The following is a 14610-nucleotide window of genomic DNA, read 5'->3' as shown; positions in this document are numbered from 1 at the left end:
ACCTCATCTTCTAGGACTCTTCCACCAGGGCGAAAGGCGTCTTTGTACGCGCGGTAGTCCCGGACTCCCCTGCAGCCCGATGCGCGAGGCTGGTGCCAGGAGACCGGATCCTGGCCGTTAACGGAGTCAGTCTGCTGGGACTGGACTTCCTTAGGTGAGGATGATTTGCCTCAGGGTAATGCAAAATATACAATTCGGATAACAGCTTCTTTTTGCCACAATCTCTCTAGTGGAAAGGAGCTGATCCAGTCATCGGGGGACAGCCTGAGGTTACTGGTGGCCCGATCTGATTGGATGGCCGCCACCATTCGGACCGACTGCTGACGGCTTCTGTTCACCAAGACTGCAGACGCACTACGAGCGCACTTACAGATGACTCTTCAACCTTCAAGCTCAGGACATGGACAAGGATATGTGATTGTGAAAATCTTCTTTTGTCTTTTTAATGAACTATCAAATGAGCTACTTCGTGGTTAAACTGAGCACCAAGTTTTTAGCTGCTCTTTTAGTTGCTCAGAGGTGCCTATGCAACTCGTTCATTTACATGCTGATATAGTGAAAGTAACTATTAATGTGCATGTTAACATGTGTTTGGTGAGTTTGGTGACATTACTGCTGCTTATTTATGGTCTAGCCCTCATTTTAGGCAGTAGAAGACTCCTGTGGAGGAGTGTGTACATCAAGATCAAATTAATTGAGTTCAGGTCAAGTCCAAGACCAGTTCCAGCTCGCTATTACAGATGTGTTCAACACCAGCAATGTCAACAACAAGCACCAACTCACGTGTAATATTTTTCAATTTTTGTTTTTTTCAATTCTTGATTTTTAATCTGGATGAAGCAATTTGATGGCTTATAGTTATACTTGCTGTTGCTAAATGAACCATAAAAAAATATATTGTCACGGTTGGCTCATAGGTCACAGTGAATGAGTACACCACATTTCATAGTTTATAATTTTTAATTTCCTATGGGGTAATTTGTCTGATGCTGTTTCAGAAATACATGTATTAATCCTCCATTGGTGTGATTTCATTTAAGTCTCAATGAAAACAATGTTAAAGCTTTAAACAGCACGACTTTGTTGAAAAGAGCATTCCAAGAATTGTTCTTCGAATCTTTATTTCTTCAGCTTCTTCTTCTTCTATTTCTTCCGCGGCACCTTTCAACTCCTTCACACTTTCAGCTATTAAAACCGTTCAAATATTAAACTATATGTTCAATAATATTCAACTCCTTTTCAGCTTTCTACCTCTTATGCTATGAATTTATATGAATCAATAGTCATCAATATTTTAACATGGTTTTCCAATGGAGACCGTTTTTCAAATCCTCTTAAACTGCTTCGCCAATCTTTAAGCTACAGACACCATTTCAACTTTCAAATGTTGACACACATCTCAACTATTTTATGAAAATCACTGCTTGTTGATATCTATTCTACTTTTTTCATTATCACTGATTATGTTTAATCTGCGACAGGAGCCGTATTTATTACCGGACAGACATAAAAACCGCATCCATGCGTTCGGTAGAGTCTTGGGTCTCGCAACAATGGATTTTTTATTTTTGCGCTGGTGGACACTTGTTTGAGGTGTGGATTCTGTGTAACTCGCTGTCCGGTCTCTGCCCTTTGCAGCAGCTCGTTAATGAGCCCAGGTGCGCCGTTGCCGTGGATACTCACAGACACACGCTGCAGTATCTCTGTCTGTGACTCACAGCTGCTCCTATGACCTCATTAGTGGAGTCACATGACGCAGCTATGGTTTCCGTCAACAGACCAATATGATGAAAACACTCGCCCCCCCCTCCCCTCTCCACCCTGACCTCTTCTCACTGTTAATCATAGACAGTCTGTCTGTCTGTCTATTTCTCCTTCTCTCTCTCTCCCTCTATCTCTTCCTCACCACTCCTCCCTTCCTCACCCTCTCACCCTCCCTCCCTCCCTCTATCTACACCCCCGCACCCCACCCAATCCAATAATTTCAAAATAAAAGCCCTATGAGGGAATTTTTACTGTAATGTTTGTGATGAGGCCTATTCATTAAAAACATCTTAGTTTGAATAACAAACATTGTCTCCCAACCCCCCCTCACCCAATTCCATAATTTTAAAATAAAAGCTTATCTGTACCTTAACCATGAAGCTCAGAATGAAGCGGTTTCGTTGAAATACGTATTGCTCTTTCAATACACCCACTACGAATATTACTAGTACTTGTAGTACTACAACTGATACTTCTACTACCATACTACTAGTATTTCTACTGCTATTAATACTACAACTACTACTAATGTTATTACAAATAATACTATGGCTATTAGTATTCCAGCTGTTTCTACTGCTATTGATACTAAACCGACTTCTACCTCTAGTACTACTAATACCACAATTACAACTATAACTAATACTACTACTAAAATTACTATAAACAATTTAAAACCTCTTTTTATTCATCTCAGCTTTTGTTATTTCTGTATTTTTTTAAATTCTTTTAAGCTCCAGGAACTTCCGCAGTTCTTTAAAAAAATTTCAGCTTTTCTTATGCCTCTATTAACAGCAATGTTTTAATATTAATTTCTGTTTTTTTATGCAGTATTTCACATTTATTTCAGCTGTTTTCATTTGTGCTTTTTCAGCAAATCTATTGAAATTCCATGCAGCTTCTCCCATATCTGTATTTTCAGCAATTTTAATTTAATTTCAGCTTTTCTAATATCTGTCATTTCAGCAAATGTATTCAAATTCCCTTCAACGTTCTGTATTTTCAGCTATTTTTAAAAATTTAGTTCAGCTTTCAGCTTTTTGCATTCCAACGTATTTTCAGGAGGAAATGCATTTTCTAGTTGTTGGAATGCATGAAGCATTCCAAGTATTGTTCTTCGAATATTTAATCAACTTATTATTCCTCTATTTCTTCCGTGGCACCACACCTTAATAGTGAAGAAAGCACCAAAACTTAGTTTGAACAAAAAAGGTTGGAAAACTATTCACAAATCATGATACCATCATAAATTAGATAAATGTACTTTCCTGAGGTGCTAGTTTGAGGAGAACACTGTTAACCAATGCATTCTTGTGTTCTGTGCGATTTCAGCTTTCTCTCAGCCTGCAAACGCCTTAATAGTCAAGAAAGCAACAAAACTTAGTTTGAACAAAAAAGGTTGGAAAACTATTTATAAATCATGATACCATAATGAAAAGGATCAATGTACTTTCTTAAGGTGCTAGATTTAGGAAAACACTGTTAACCAATGCATTCTTGTGTTCTGTGTGCGTTTTTAAGACTTCTCTCGGCCTGAAAACGCCTTAATAGTCAAGAAAGCACCAACACTTAGTTTGAACAAAAAAGGTTGGAAAACTATTCACAAATCATGATACCATCATGAAACAGATAAACGTACTTTCCTGAGGTGCTAGTTTGAAGAGAACACTGTTAACCAATGCATTCTTGTGTTCTGTGCGTTTTTAAGCTTTATCTCAGCCTGCAAACGCCTTTGTAGTGAAGAAAGCAACAAAAGTTAGTTTGAACAAAAAAGGTTGGAAAACTATTCACAAATCATGATACCATCATGAAACAGATAAACGTACTTTCCTGAGGTGCTAGTTTGAGGAGAACACTGTTAACCAATGCATTATTGTGTTCTGTGCGTTTTTAAGCCTTCTCTCGGCCTGAAAACGCCTTAATAGTCATGAATGCACCAAAACTTAGTTTGAACAAAAAAGGTTGGAAAACTATTCACAAACCATGATACCATCATAAAACAGATAAATGTACTTTCCTGAGGTGCTAATTTTAGGTAAACACTGTTAACCAATGCATTATTGTGTTCTGTGCGTTTTTAAGCCTTCTCTCGGCCTGAAAACGCCTTAATAGTCAAGAAAGCACCAAAACTTAGTTTGAACAAAAAAGGTTGGAAAACTATTCACAAACCATGATACCATCATAAAACAGATAAATGTACTTTCCTGAGGTGCTAATTTTAGGTAAACACTGTTAACCAATGCATTCTTGTGTTCTGTGCGATTTCAGCTTTCTCTCAGCCTGCAAACGCCTTAATAGTCAAGAAAGCACCAAAACTTAGTTTGAACAAAAAAGGTTGGAAAACTATTCACAAACCATGATACCATCATAAAACAGATAAATGTACTTTCCTAAGGTGCTAGTTTTAGGAAAACACTGTGAACCAATGCATTATTGTGTTCTGTGCGTTTTAAGCCTTCTCTCGGCCTGAAAACGCCTTAATAGTCATGAATGCACCAAAACTTAGTTTGAACAAAAAAGGTTGGAAAACTATTCACAAACCATGATACCATCATGAAAAGGATAAATGTACTTTCCTGAGGTGTTAGTTTGAGGTAAACACTGTTAACCAATGCATTCTTGTGTTCTGTGCGTTTTTAAGCCTTCTCTCGGCCTGAAAACGCCTTAATAGTCATGAATGCACCAAAACTTAGTTTGAACAAAAAAGGTTGGAAAACTATTCACAAACCATGATACCATCATAAAACAGATACGTGTACTTTCCTAAGGTGCTAGTTTTAGGAGAACACTGTTAACCAATGCATTATTGTGTTCTGTGCGTTTTTAAGCCTTCTCTCGGCCTGAAAACGCCTTAATAGTCATGAATGCACCAAAACTTAGTTTGAAAAAAAAAGGTTGGAAAACTATTCACAAACCATGATACCATCATGAAAAGGATAAATGTACTTTCCTGAGGTGTTAGTTTGAGGTAAACACTGTAGCCAATGCATTCTTGTGTTCTGTGCGTTTTTAAGCCTTCTCTCAGCCTGCAAACGCCTTAATAGTCAAGAAAGAACCAAAACTTAGTTTGAACAAAAAAGGTTGGAAAACTATTCACAAACCATGATACCATCATAAAACAGATAAATGTACTTTCCTAAGGTGCTAGTTTTAGGAAAACACTGTTAACCAATGCATTATTGTGTTCTGTGCGTTTTTAAGCTTTCTCTCGGCCTGCAAAATTCTTTATAGTGAAGAAAGCAACAAAACTTAGTTTGAACAAAAAAGGTTGGAAAACTATTCACAAATCATGATACTATCATAAAACAGATAAATGCACTTTCCTGGGGTGCTAGTTTGAGGAGAACACTGTTAACCAATGCATTCTTGTGTTCTGTGCGTTTTTAAGCCTTCTCTCGGCCTGCAAACGCCTTTATAGTGAAGAAAGCAACAAAAGTTAGTTTGAACAAAAAAGGTTGGAAAACTATTCACAAATCATGATACCATCATGAAACAGATAAACGTACTTTCCTGAGGTGCTAGTTTGAGGAGAACACTGTTAACCAATGCATTATTGTGTTCTGTGCGTTTTTAAGCCTTCTCTCGGCCTGAAAACGCCTTAATAGTCATGAATGCACCAAAACTTAGTTTGAAAAAAAAAGGTTGGAAAACTATTCACAAACCATGATACCATCATAAAACAGATAAATGTACTTTCCTGAGGTGCTAATTTTAGGTAAACACTGTTAACCAATGCATTCTTGTGTTCTGTGCGATTTCAGCTTTCTCTCAGCCTGCAAACGCCTTAATAGTCAAGAAAGCACCAAAACTTAGTTTGAACAAAAAAGGTTGGAAAACTATTCACAAACCATGATACCATCATAAAACAGATAAATGTACTTTCCTAAGGTGCTAGTTTTAGGAAAACACTGTGAACCAATGCATTATTGTGTTCTGTGCGTTTTAAGCCTTCTCTCGGCCTGAAAACGCCTTAATAGTCATGAATGCACCAAAACTTAGTTTGAAAAAAAAAGGTTGGAAAACTATTCACAAACCATGATACCATCATGAAAAGGATAAATGTACTTTCCTGAGGTGTTAGTTTGAGGTAAACACTGTAGCCAATGCATTCTTGTGTTCTGTGCGTTTTTAAGCCTTCTCTCAGCCTGCAAACGCCTTAATAGTCAAGAAAGAACCAAAACTTAGTTTGAACAAAAAAGGTTGGAAAACTATTCACAAACCATGATACCATCATAAAACAGATAAATGTACTTTCCTAAGGTGCTAGTTTTAGGAAAACACTGTTAACCAATGCATTATTGTGTTCTGTGCGTTTTTAAGCTTTCTCTCGGCCTGCAAAATTCTTTATAGTGAAGAAAGCAACAAAACTTAGTTTGAACAAAAAAGGTTGGAAAACTATTCACAAATCATGATACTATCATAAAACAGATAAATGCACTTTCCTGGGGTGCTAGTTTGAGGAGAACACTGTTAACCAATGCATTCTTGTGTTCTGTGCGTTTTTAAGCCTTCTCTCGGCCTGCAAACGCCTTTATAGTGAAGAAAGCAACAAAAGTTAGTTTGAACAAAAAAGGTTGGAAAACTATTCACAAATCATGATACCATCATGAAACAGATAAACGTACTTTCCTGAGGTGCTAGTTTGAGGAGAACACTGTTAACCAATGCATTATTGTGTTCTGTGCGTTTTTAAGCCTTCTCTCGGCCTGAAAACGCCTTAATAGTCATGAATGCACCAAAGTTTGAAAAAAAAAGGTTGGAAAACTATTCACAAACCATGATACCATCATGAAAAGGATAAATGTACTTTCCTGAGGTGTTAGTTTGAGGTAAACACTGTAGCCAATGCATTCTTGTGTTCTGTGCGTTTTTAAGCCTTCTCTCGGCCTGAAAACGCCTTAATAGTCAAGAAAGCACCAAAACTTAGTTTGAACAAAAAAGGTTGGAAAACTATTCACAAGCCATGATACCATCATAAAACAGATAAATGTACTGTCCTGAGGTGCTAATTTTAGGTAAACACTGTTAACCAATGCATTCTTGTGTTCTGTGCGATTTCAGCTTTCTCTCAGCCTGCAAACGCCTTAATAGTCAAGAAAGCACCAAAACTTAGTTTGAACAAAAAAGGTTGGAAAACTATTCACAAACCATGATACCATCATAAAACAGATAAATGTACTTTCCTAAGGTGCTAGTTTTAGGAAAACACTGTGAACCAATGCATTATTGTGTTCTGTGCGTTTTAAGCCTTCTCTCGGCCTGAAAACGCCTTAATAGTCATGAATGCACCAAAACTTAGTTTGAACAAAAAAGGTTGGAAAACTATTCACAAACCATGATACCATCATGAAAAGGATAAATGTACTTTCCTGAGGTGTTAGTTTGAGGTAAACACTGTTAGCCAATGCATTCTTGTGTTCTGTTCGTTTTTAAGCCTTCTCTCGGCCTGAAAACGCCTTAATAGTCAAGAAAGCACCAAAACTTAGTTTGAACAAAAAAAGTTGGAAAACTATTCACAAACCATGATACCATCATGAAAAGGATAAATGTACTTTCCTGAGGTGTTAGTTTGAGGTAAACACTGTTAACCAATGCATTCTTGTGTTCTGTGCGTTTTTAAGCCTTCTCTCGGCCTGAAAACGCCTTAATAGTCATGAATGCACCAAAACTTAGTTTGAACAAAAAAGGTTGGAAAACTATTCACAAACCATGATACCATCATAAAACAGATACGTGTACTTTCCTAAGGTGCTAGTTTTAGGAGAACACTGTTAACCAATGCATTATTGTGTTCTGTGCGTTTTTAAGCCTTCTCTCGGCCTGAAAACGCCTTAATAGTCATGAATGCACCAAAACTTAGTTTGAAAAAAAAAGGTTGGAAAACTATTCACAAACCATGATACCATCATGAAAAGGATAAATGTACTTTCCTGAGGTGTTAGTTTGAGGTAAACACTGTAGCCAATGCATTCTTGTGTTCTGAGCGTTTTTAAGCCTTCTCTCGGCCTGAAAACGCCTTAATAGTCAAGAAAGCACCAAAACTTAGTTTGAACAAAAAAGGTTGGAAAACTATTCACAAACCATGATACCATCATAAAACAGATAAATGTACTTTCCTGAGGTGCTAATTTTAGGTAAACACTGTTAACCAATGCATTCTTGTGTTCTGTGCGATTTCAGCTTTCTCTCAGCCTGCAAACGCCTTAATAGTCAAGAAAGCACCAAAACTTAGTTTGAACAAAAAAGGTTGGAAAACTATTCACAAACCATGATACCATCATAAAACAGATAAATGTACTTTCCTAAGGTGCTAGTTTTAGGAAAACACTGTGAACCAATGCATTATTGTGTTCTGTGCGTTTTAAGCCTTCTCTCGGCCTGAAAACGCCTTAATAGTCATGAATGCACCAAAACTTAGTTTGAACAAAAAAGGTTGGAAAACTATTCACAAACCATGATACCATCATGAAAAGGATAAATGTACTTTCCTGAGGTGTTAGTTTGAGGTAAACACTGTTAACCAATGCATTCTTGTGTTCTGTGCGTTTTTAAGCCTTCTCTCGGCCTGAAAACGCCTTAATAGTCATGAATGCACCAAAACTTAGTTTGAACAAAAAAGGTTGGAAAACTATTCACAAACCATGATACCATCATAAAACAGATACGTGTACTTTCCTAAGGTGCTAGTTTTAGGAGAACACTGTTAACCAATGCATTATTGTGTTCTGTGCGTTTTTAAGCCTTCTCTCGGCCTGAAAACGCCTTAATAGTCATGAATGCACCAAAACTTAGTTTGAAAAAAAAAGGTTGGAAAACTATTCACAAACCATGATACCATCATGAAAAGGATAAATGTACTTTCCTGAGGTGTTAGTTTGAGGTAAACACTGTAGCCAATGCATTCTTGTGTTCTGTGCGTTTTTAAGCCTTCTCTCAGCCTGCAAACGCCTTAATAGTCAAGAAAGAACCAAAACTTAGTTTGAACAAAAAAGGTTGGAAAACTATTCACAAACCATGATACCATCATAAAACAGATAAATGTACTTTCCTAAGGTGCTAGTTTTAGGAAAACACTGTTAACCAATGCATTATTGTGTTCTGTGCGTTTTTAAGCTTTCTCTCGGCCTGCAAAATTCTTTATAGTGAAGAAAGCAACAAAACTTAGTTTGAACAAAAAAGGTTGGAAAACTATTCACAAACCATGATACCATCATAAAACAGATAAATGTACTTTCCTGAGGTGCTAATTTTAGGTAAACACTGTTAACCAATGCATTCTTGTGTTCTGTGCGATTTCAGCTTTCTCTCAGCCTGCAAACGCCTTAATAGTCAAGAAAGCACCAAAACTTAGTTTGAACAAAAAAGGTTGGAAAACTATTCACAAACCATGATACCATCATGAAAAGGATAAATGTACTTTCCTGAGGTGTTAGTTTGAGGTAAACACTGTTAGCCAATGCATTCTTGTGTTCTGTTCGTTTTTAAGCCTTCTCTCGGCCTGAAAACGCCTTAATAGTCAAGAAAGCACCAAAACTTAGTTTGAACAAAAAAAGTCGGAAAACTATTCACAAACCATGATACCATCATGAAAAGGATAAATGTACTTTCCTGAGGTGTTAGTTTGAGGTAAACACTGTTAACCAATGCATTCTTGTGTTCTGTGCGTTTTTAAGCCTTCTCTCGGCCTGAAAACGCCTTAATAGTCATGAATGCACCAAAACTTAGTTTGAACAAAAAAGGTTGGAAAACTATTCACAAACCATGATACCATCATAAAACAGATACGTGTACTTTCCTAAGGTGCTAGTTTTAGGAGAACACTGTTAACCAATGCATTATTGTGTTCTGTGCGTTTTTAAGCCTTCTCTCGGCCTGAAAACGCCTTAATAGTCATGAATGCACCAAAACTTAGTTTGAAAAAAAAAGGTTGGAAAACTATTCACAAACCATGATACCATCATGAAAAGGATAAATGTACTTTCCTGAGGTGTTAGTTTGAGGTAAACACTGTAGCCAATGCATTCTTGTGTTCTGTGCGTTTTTAAGCCTTCTCTCGGCCTGAAAACGCCTTAATAGTCAAGAAAGCACCAAAACTTAGTTTGAACAAAAAAGGTTGGAAAACTATTCACAAACCATGATACCATCATAAAACAGATAAATGTACTTTCCTGAGGTGCTAATTTTAGGTAAACACTGTTAACCAATGCATTCTTGTGTTCTGTGCGATTTCAGCTTTCTCTCAGCCTGCAAACGCCTTAATAGTCAAGAAAGCACCAAAACTTAGTTTGAACAAAAAAGGTTGGAAAACTATTCACAAACCATGATACCATCATAAAACAGATACGTGTACTTTCCTAAGGTGCTAGTTTTAGGAGAACACTGTTAACCAATGCATTATTGTGTTCTGTGCGTTTTTAAGCCTTCTCTCGGCCTGAAAACGCCTTAATAGTCATGAATGCACCAAAACTTAGTTTGAAAAAAAAAGGTTGGAAAACTATTCACAAACCATGATACCATCATGAAAAGGATAAATGTACTTTCCTGAGGTGTTAGTTTGAGGTAAACACTGTAGCCAATGCATTCTTGTGTTCTGTGCGTTTTTAAGCCTTCTCTCAGCCTGCAAACGCCTTAATAGTCAAGAAAGAACCAAAACTTAGTTTGAACAAAAAAGGTTGGAAAACTATTCACAAACCATGATACCATCATAAAACAGATAAATGTACTTTCCTAAGGTGCTAGTTTTAGGAAAACACTGTTAACCAATGCATTATTGTGTTCTGTGCGTTTTTAAGCTTTCTCTCGGCCTGCAAAATTCTTTATAGTGAAGAAAGCAACAAAACTTAGTTTGAACAAAAAAGGTTGGAAAACTATTCACAAATCATGATACTATCATAAAACAGATAAATGCACTTTCCTGGGGTGCTAGTTTGAGGAGAACACTGTTAACCAATGCATTCTTGTGTTCTGTGCGTTTTTAAGCCTTCTCTCGGCCTGCAAACGCCTTTATAGTGAAGAAAGCACCAAAACTTAGTTTGAACAAAAAAGGTTGGAAAACTATTCACAAACCATGATACCATCATGAAAAGGATAAATGTACTTTCCTGAGGTGTTAGTTTGAGGTAAACACTGTTAGCCAATGCATTCTTGTGTTCTGTTCGTTTTTAAGCCTTCTCTCGGCCTGAAAACGCCTTAATAGTCATGAATGCACCAAAACTTAGTTTGAACAAAAAAGGTTGGAAAACTATTCACAAACCATGATACCATCATAAAACAGATACGTGTACTTTCCTAAGGTGCTAGTTTTAGGAGAACACTGTTAACCAATGCATTATTGTGTTCTGTGCGTTTTTAAGCCTTCTCTCGGCCTGAAAACGCCTTAATAGTCATGAATGCACCAAAACTTAGTTTGAAAAAAAAAGGTTGGAAAACTATTCACAAACCATGATACCATCATGAAAAGGATAAATGTACTTTCCTGAGGTGTTAGTTTGAGGTAAACACTGTAGCCAATGCATTCTTGTGTTCTGTGCGTTTTTAAGCCTTCTCTCGGCCTGAAAACGCCTTAATAGTCAAGAAAGCACCAAAACTTAGTTTGAACAAAAAAAGTTGGAAAACTATTCACAAACCATGATACCATCATGAAAAGGATAAATGTACTTTCCTGAGGTGTTAGTTTGAGGTAAACACTGTTAACCAATGCATTCTTGTGTTCTGTGCGTTTTTAAGCCTTCTCTCGGCCTGAAAACGCCTTAATAGTCATGAATGCACCAAAACTTAGTTTGAACAAAAAAGGTTGGAAAACTATTCACAAACCATGATACCATCATGAAAAGGATAAATGTACTTTCCTGAGGTGCTAGTTTTAGGTAAACACTGTTAACCAATGCATTCTTGTGTTCTGTGCGATTTCAGCTTTCTCTCAGCCTGCAAACGCCTTAATAGCCAAGAAAGCACCAAAACTTAGTTTGAACAAAAAAGGTTGGAAAACTATTCACAAACCATGATACCATCATAAAACAGATAAATGCACTTTCCTGAGGTGTTAGTTTGCGGAAAACACTGTTAACCAATGCATTATTGTGTTGTGTGCGTTTTTAAGCCTTCTCTCGGCCTGAAAACGCCTTAATAGTCAAGAAAGCACCAAAACTTACTTTGAACAAAAAAGGTTGGAAAACTATTCACAAACCATGATACCATCATAAAACAGATAAATGTACTTTCCTAAGGTGCTAGTTTTAGGAAAACACTGTGAACCAATGCATTCTTGTGTTCTGTGCGTTTTAAGCCTTCTCTCGGCCTGAAAACGCCTTAATAGTCAAGAATGCACCAAAACTTAGTTTGAACAAAAAAGGTTGGAAAACTATTCACAAACCATGATACCATCATTAAACAGATAAATGTTCTTTCCCGAGGTGCTAGTTTGAGGCAAACACTGTTAACCAATGCATTCTTGTGTTCAGTGCGTTCTCAGCTTTCTCCCGGCCTGCAAACGCCTTAATAGTCAAGAATGCACCAAAACTTAGTTTGAACAAAAAAGGTTGGAAAACTATTCACAAATCATGATACCATCATAAATTAGACATGCACTTTCCTGAGGTGCTAGTTTGATGAGAACACTGTTAACCAATGCATTCTTGTGTTCTGTGCGTTTTAAGCCTTCTCTCGGCCTGAAAACGCCTTAATAGTCATGAATGCACCAAAACTTAGTTTGAACAAAAAAGGTTGGAAAACTATTCACAAACCATGATACCATCATGAAAAGGATAAATGTACTTTCCTGAGGTGCTAGTTTTAGGTAAACACTGTTAACCAATGCATTATTGTGTTCTGTGGGTTTTTAAGCCTTCTCTCGGCCTGAAAACGCCTTAATAGTCAAGAATGCACCAAAACTTAGTTTGAACAAAAAAGGTTGGAAAACTATTCACAAACCATGATACCATCATTAAACAGATAAATGTTCTTTCCTGAGGTGCTAGTTTGAGGCAAACACTGTTAACCAATGCATTCTTGTGTTCAGTGCGTTCTCAGCTTTCTCCCGGCCTGCAAACGCCTTAATAGTCAAGAATGCACCAAAACTTAGTTTGAACAAAAAAGGTTGGAAAACTATTCACAAATCATGATACCATCATAAATTAGACATGCACTTTCCTGAGGTGCTAGTTTGATGAGAACACTGTTAACCAATGCATTCTTGTGTTCTGTGCGTTTTTAAGCCTTCTCTCGGCCTGCAAACGCCTTAATAGTGAAGAAAGCACCAAAACTTAGTTTGAACAAAAAAGGTTGGAAAACTATTCACAAATCATGATCCCATCATAAAACAGATAAACATACTTTCCTGAGGTGCTAGGTTGAGGAGAATTCTGTTAACCAATGTATTCTTGTGTTCTGTGCGTTTTCAGCTTTCTCTCGGCCTGCAAACGCCTTAATACTCAAGAAAGCGCCAAAACTTGGTTTGAACAAAAAAGGTTGGAAAACTATTCACAAACCATGATACCATCATGAAAAGGATAAATGTACTTTCCCGAGGTGCTAGATCTCAGGAAACACTGTTAATAAATACATTCTTGTGTTCTGTGCGTTTTTAAGCCTTCTCTCGCCCTGCAAAGGCCTTAATAGTCAACAAAAGCACCACAACTTAGTTTGAACAAAAAAGGTTGGAAAACTATTCAAAAACCATGATACCATCATAAAACAGATAAATGTACTTTCCTGAGGTCCTAGTTTTAGGAAAACACTGTTAACCAATGCATTCTTGTGTTCAGTGCGTTTTTAAGCCTTCTCTCGGCCTGAAAACGCCTTAATAGTCAAGAATGCACCAAAACTTAGTTTGAACAAAAAAGGTTGGAAAACTATTCACAAACCATGATACCATCATTAAACAGATAAATGTTCTTTCCTGAGGTGCTAGTTTGAGGCAAACACTGTTAACCAATGCATTCTTGTGTTCAGTGCGTTCTCAGCTTTCTCCCGGCCTGCAAACGCCTTAATAGTCAAGAATGCACCAAAACTTAGTTTGAACTAAAAAGGTTGGAAAACGTTTCACAAACCATGATACCATCATTAAACAGATAAATGTTCTTTCCTGAGGTGCTAGTTTGAGGCAAACACTGTTAACCAATGCATTCTTGTGTTCAGTGCGTTCTCAGCTTTCTCCCGGCCTGCAAACGCCTTAATAGTCAAGAATGCACCAAAACTTAGTTTGAACAAAAAAGGTTGGAAAACTATTCACAAACCATGATACCATCATAAAACAGATAAATGTACTTTCCTGAGGTGTTAGTTTGAGGCAAACACTGTTAACCAATGCATTCTTGTGTTCTGTGCGTTTTTAAGCCTTCTCTCGGCCTGAAAACGCCTTAATAGTCATGAATGCACCAAAACTTAGTTTGAACAAAAAAGGTTGGAAAACTATTCACAAATCATGATCCCATCATAAAACAGATAAACATACTTTCCTGAGGTGCTAGGTTGAGGAGAATTCTGTTAACCAATGTATTCTTGTGTTCTGTGCGTTTTCAGCTTTCTCTCGGCCTGCAAACGCCTTAATACTCAAGAAAGCGCCAAAACTTGGTTTGAACAAAAAAGGTTGGAAAACTATTCACAAACCATGATACCATCATGAAAAGGATAAATGTACTTTCCCGAGGTGCTAGATCTCAGGAAACACTGTTAATAAATACATTCTTGTGTTCTGTGCGTTTTTAAGCCTTCTCTCGCCCTGCAAAGGCCTTAATAGTCAACAAAAGCACCACAACTTAGTTTGAACAAAAAAGGTTGGAAAACTATTCAAAAACCATGATACCATCATAAAACAGATAAATGTACTTTCCTGAGGTCCTAGTTTTA

At 37.1% G+C, this 14610-nt stretch overlaps 1 protein-coding gene across 15 annotated transcripts in view; it reads left to right on the top strand.

The window, feature by feature from the left end:
- The window catches only part of LOC120818905 (ras-associating and dilute domain-containing protein), a 32126-nt gene extending 31108 nt beyond the window's left edge, over window positions 1-1018 (top strand). For 10 of the 15 annotated variants that reach the window (XR_013467731.1, XM_040175795.2, XM_040175794.2 and 7 more), the window contains 2 exons: window positions 15-154; window positions 231-1018. Coding sequence is in view for 13 of the 15 variants with exons in the window: in XM_040175795.2 (XP_040031729.2) it covers window positions 15-154; window positions 231-324 (234 nt within the window). In the remaining 2 variants the exon portion in view is untranslated. The remainder of the gene's footprint in view (window positions 1-14; window positions 155-230) is intronic. The other 5 variants (XR_013467732.1, XM_078103207.1, XM_078103205.1 and 2 more) reach the window with 1 other exon arrangement.
- Window positions 1019-14610: the final 13592 nt, after the last annotated feature.

This window comes from Gasterosteus aculeatus, chromosome 5, assembly GCF_964276395.1.
Source record: "Gasterosteus aculeatus chromosome 5, fGasAcu3.hap1.1, whole genome shotgun sequence".
NCBI lineage: Eukaryota > Metazoa > Chordata > Actinopteri > Perciformes > Gasterosteidae > Gasterosteus > Gasterosteus aculeatus.
The sequence above is the reverse complement of the archived record's forward strand: the minus strand, read 5'-3'. Positions and strand labels throughout refer to the sequence as shown.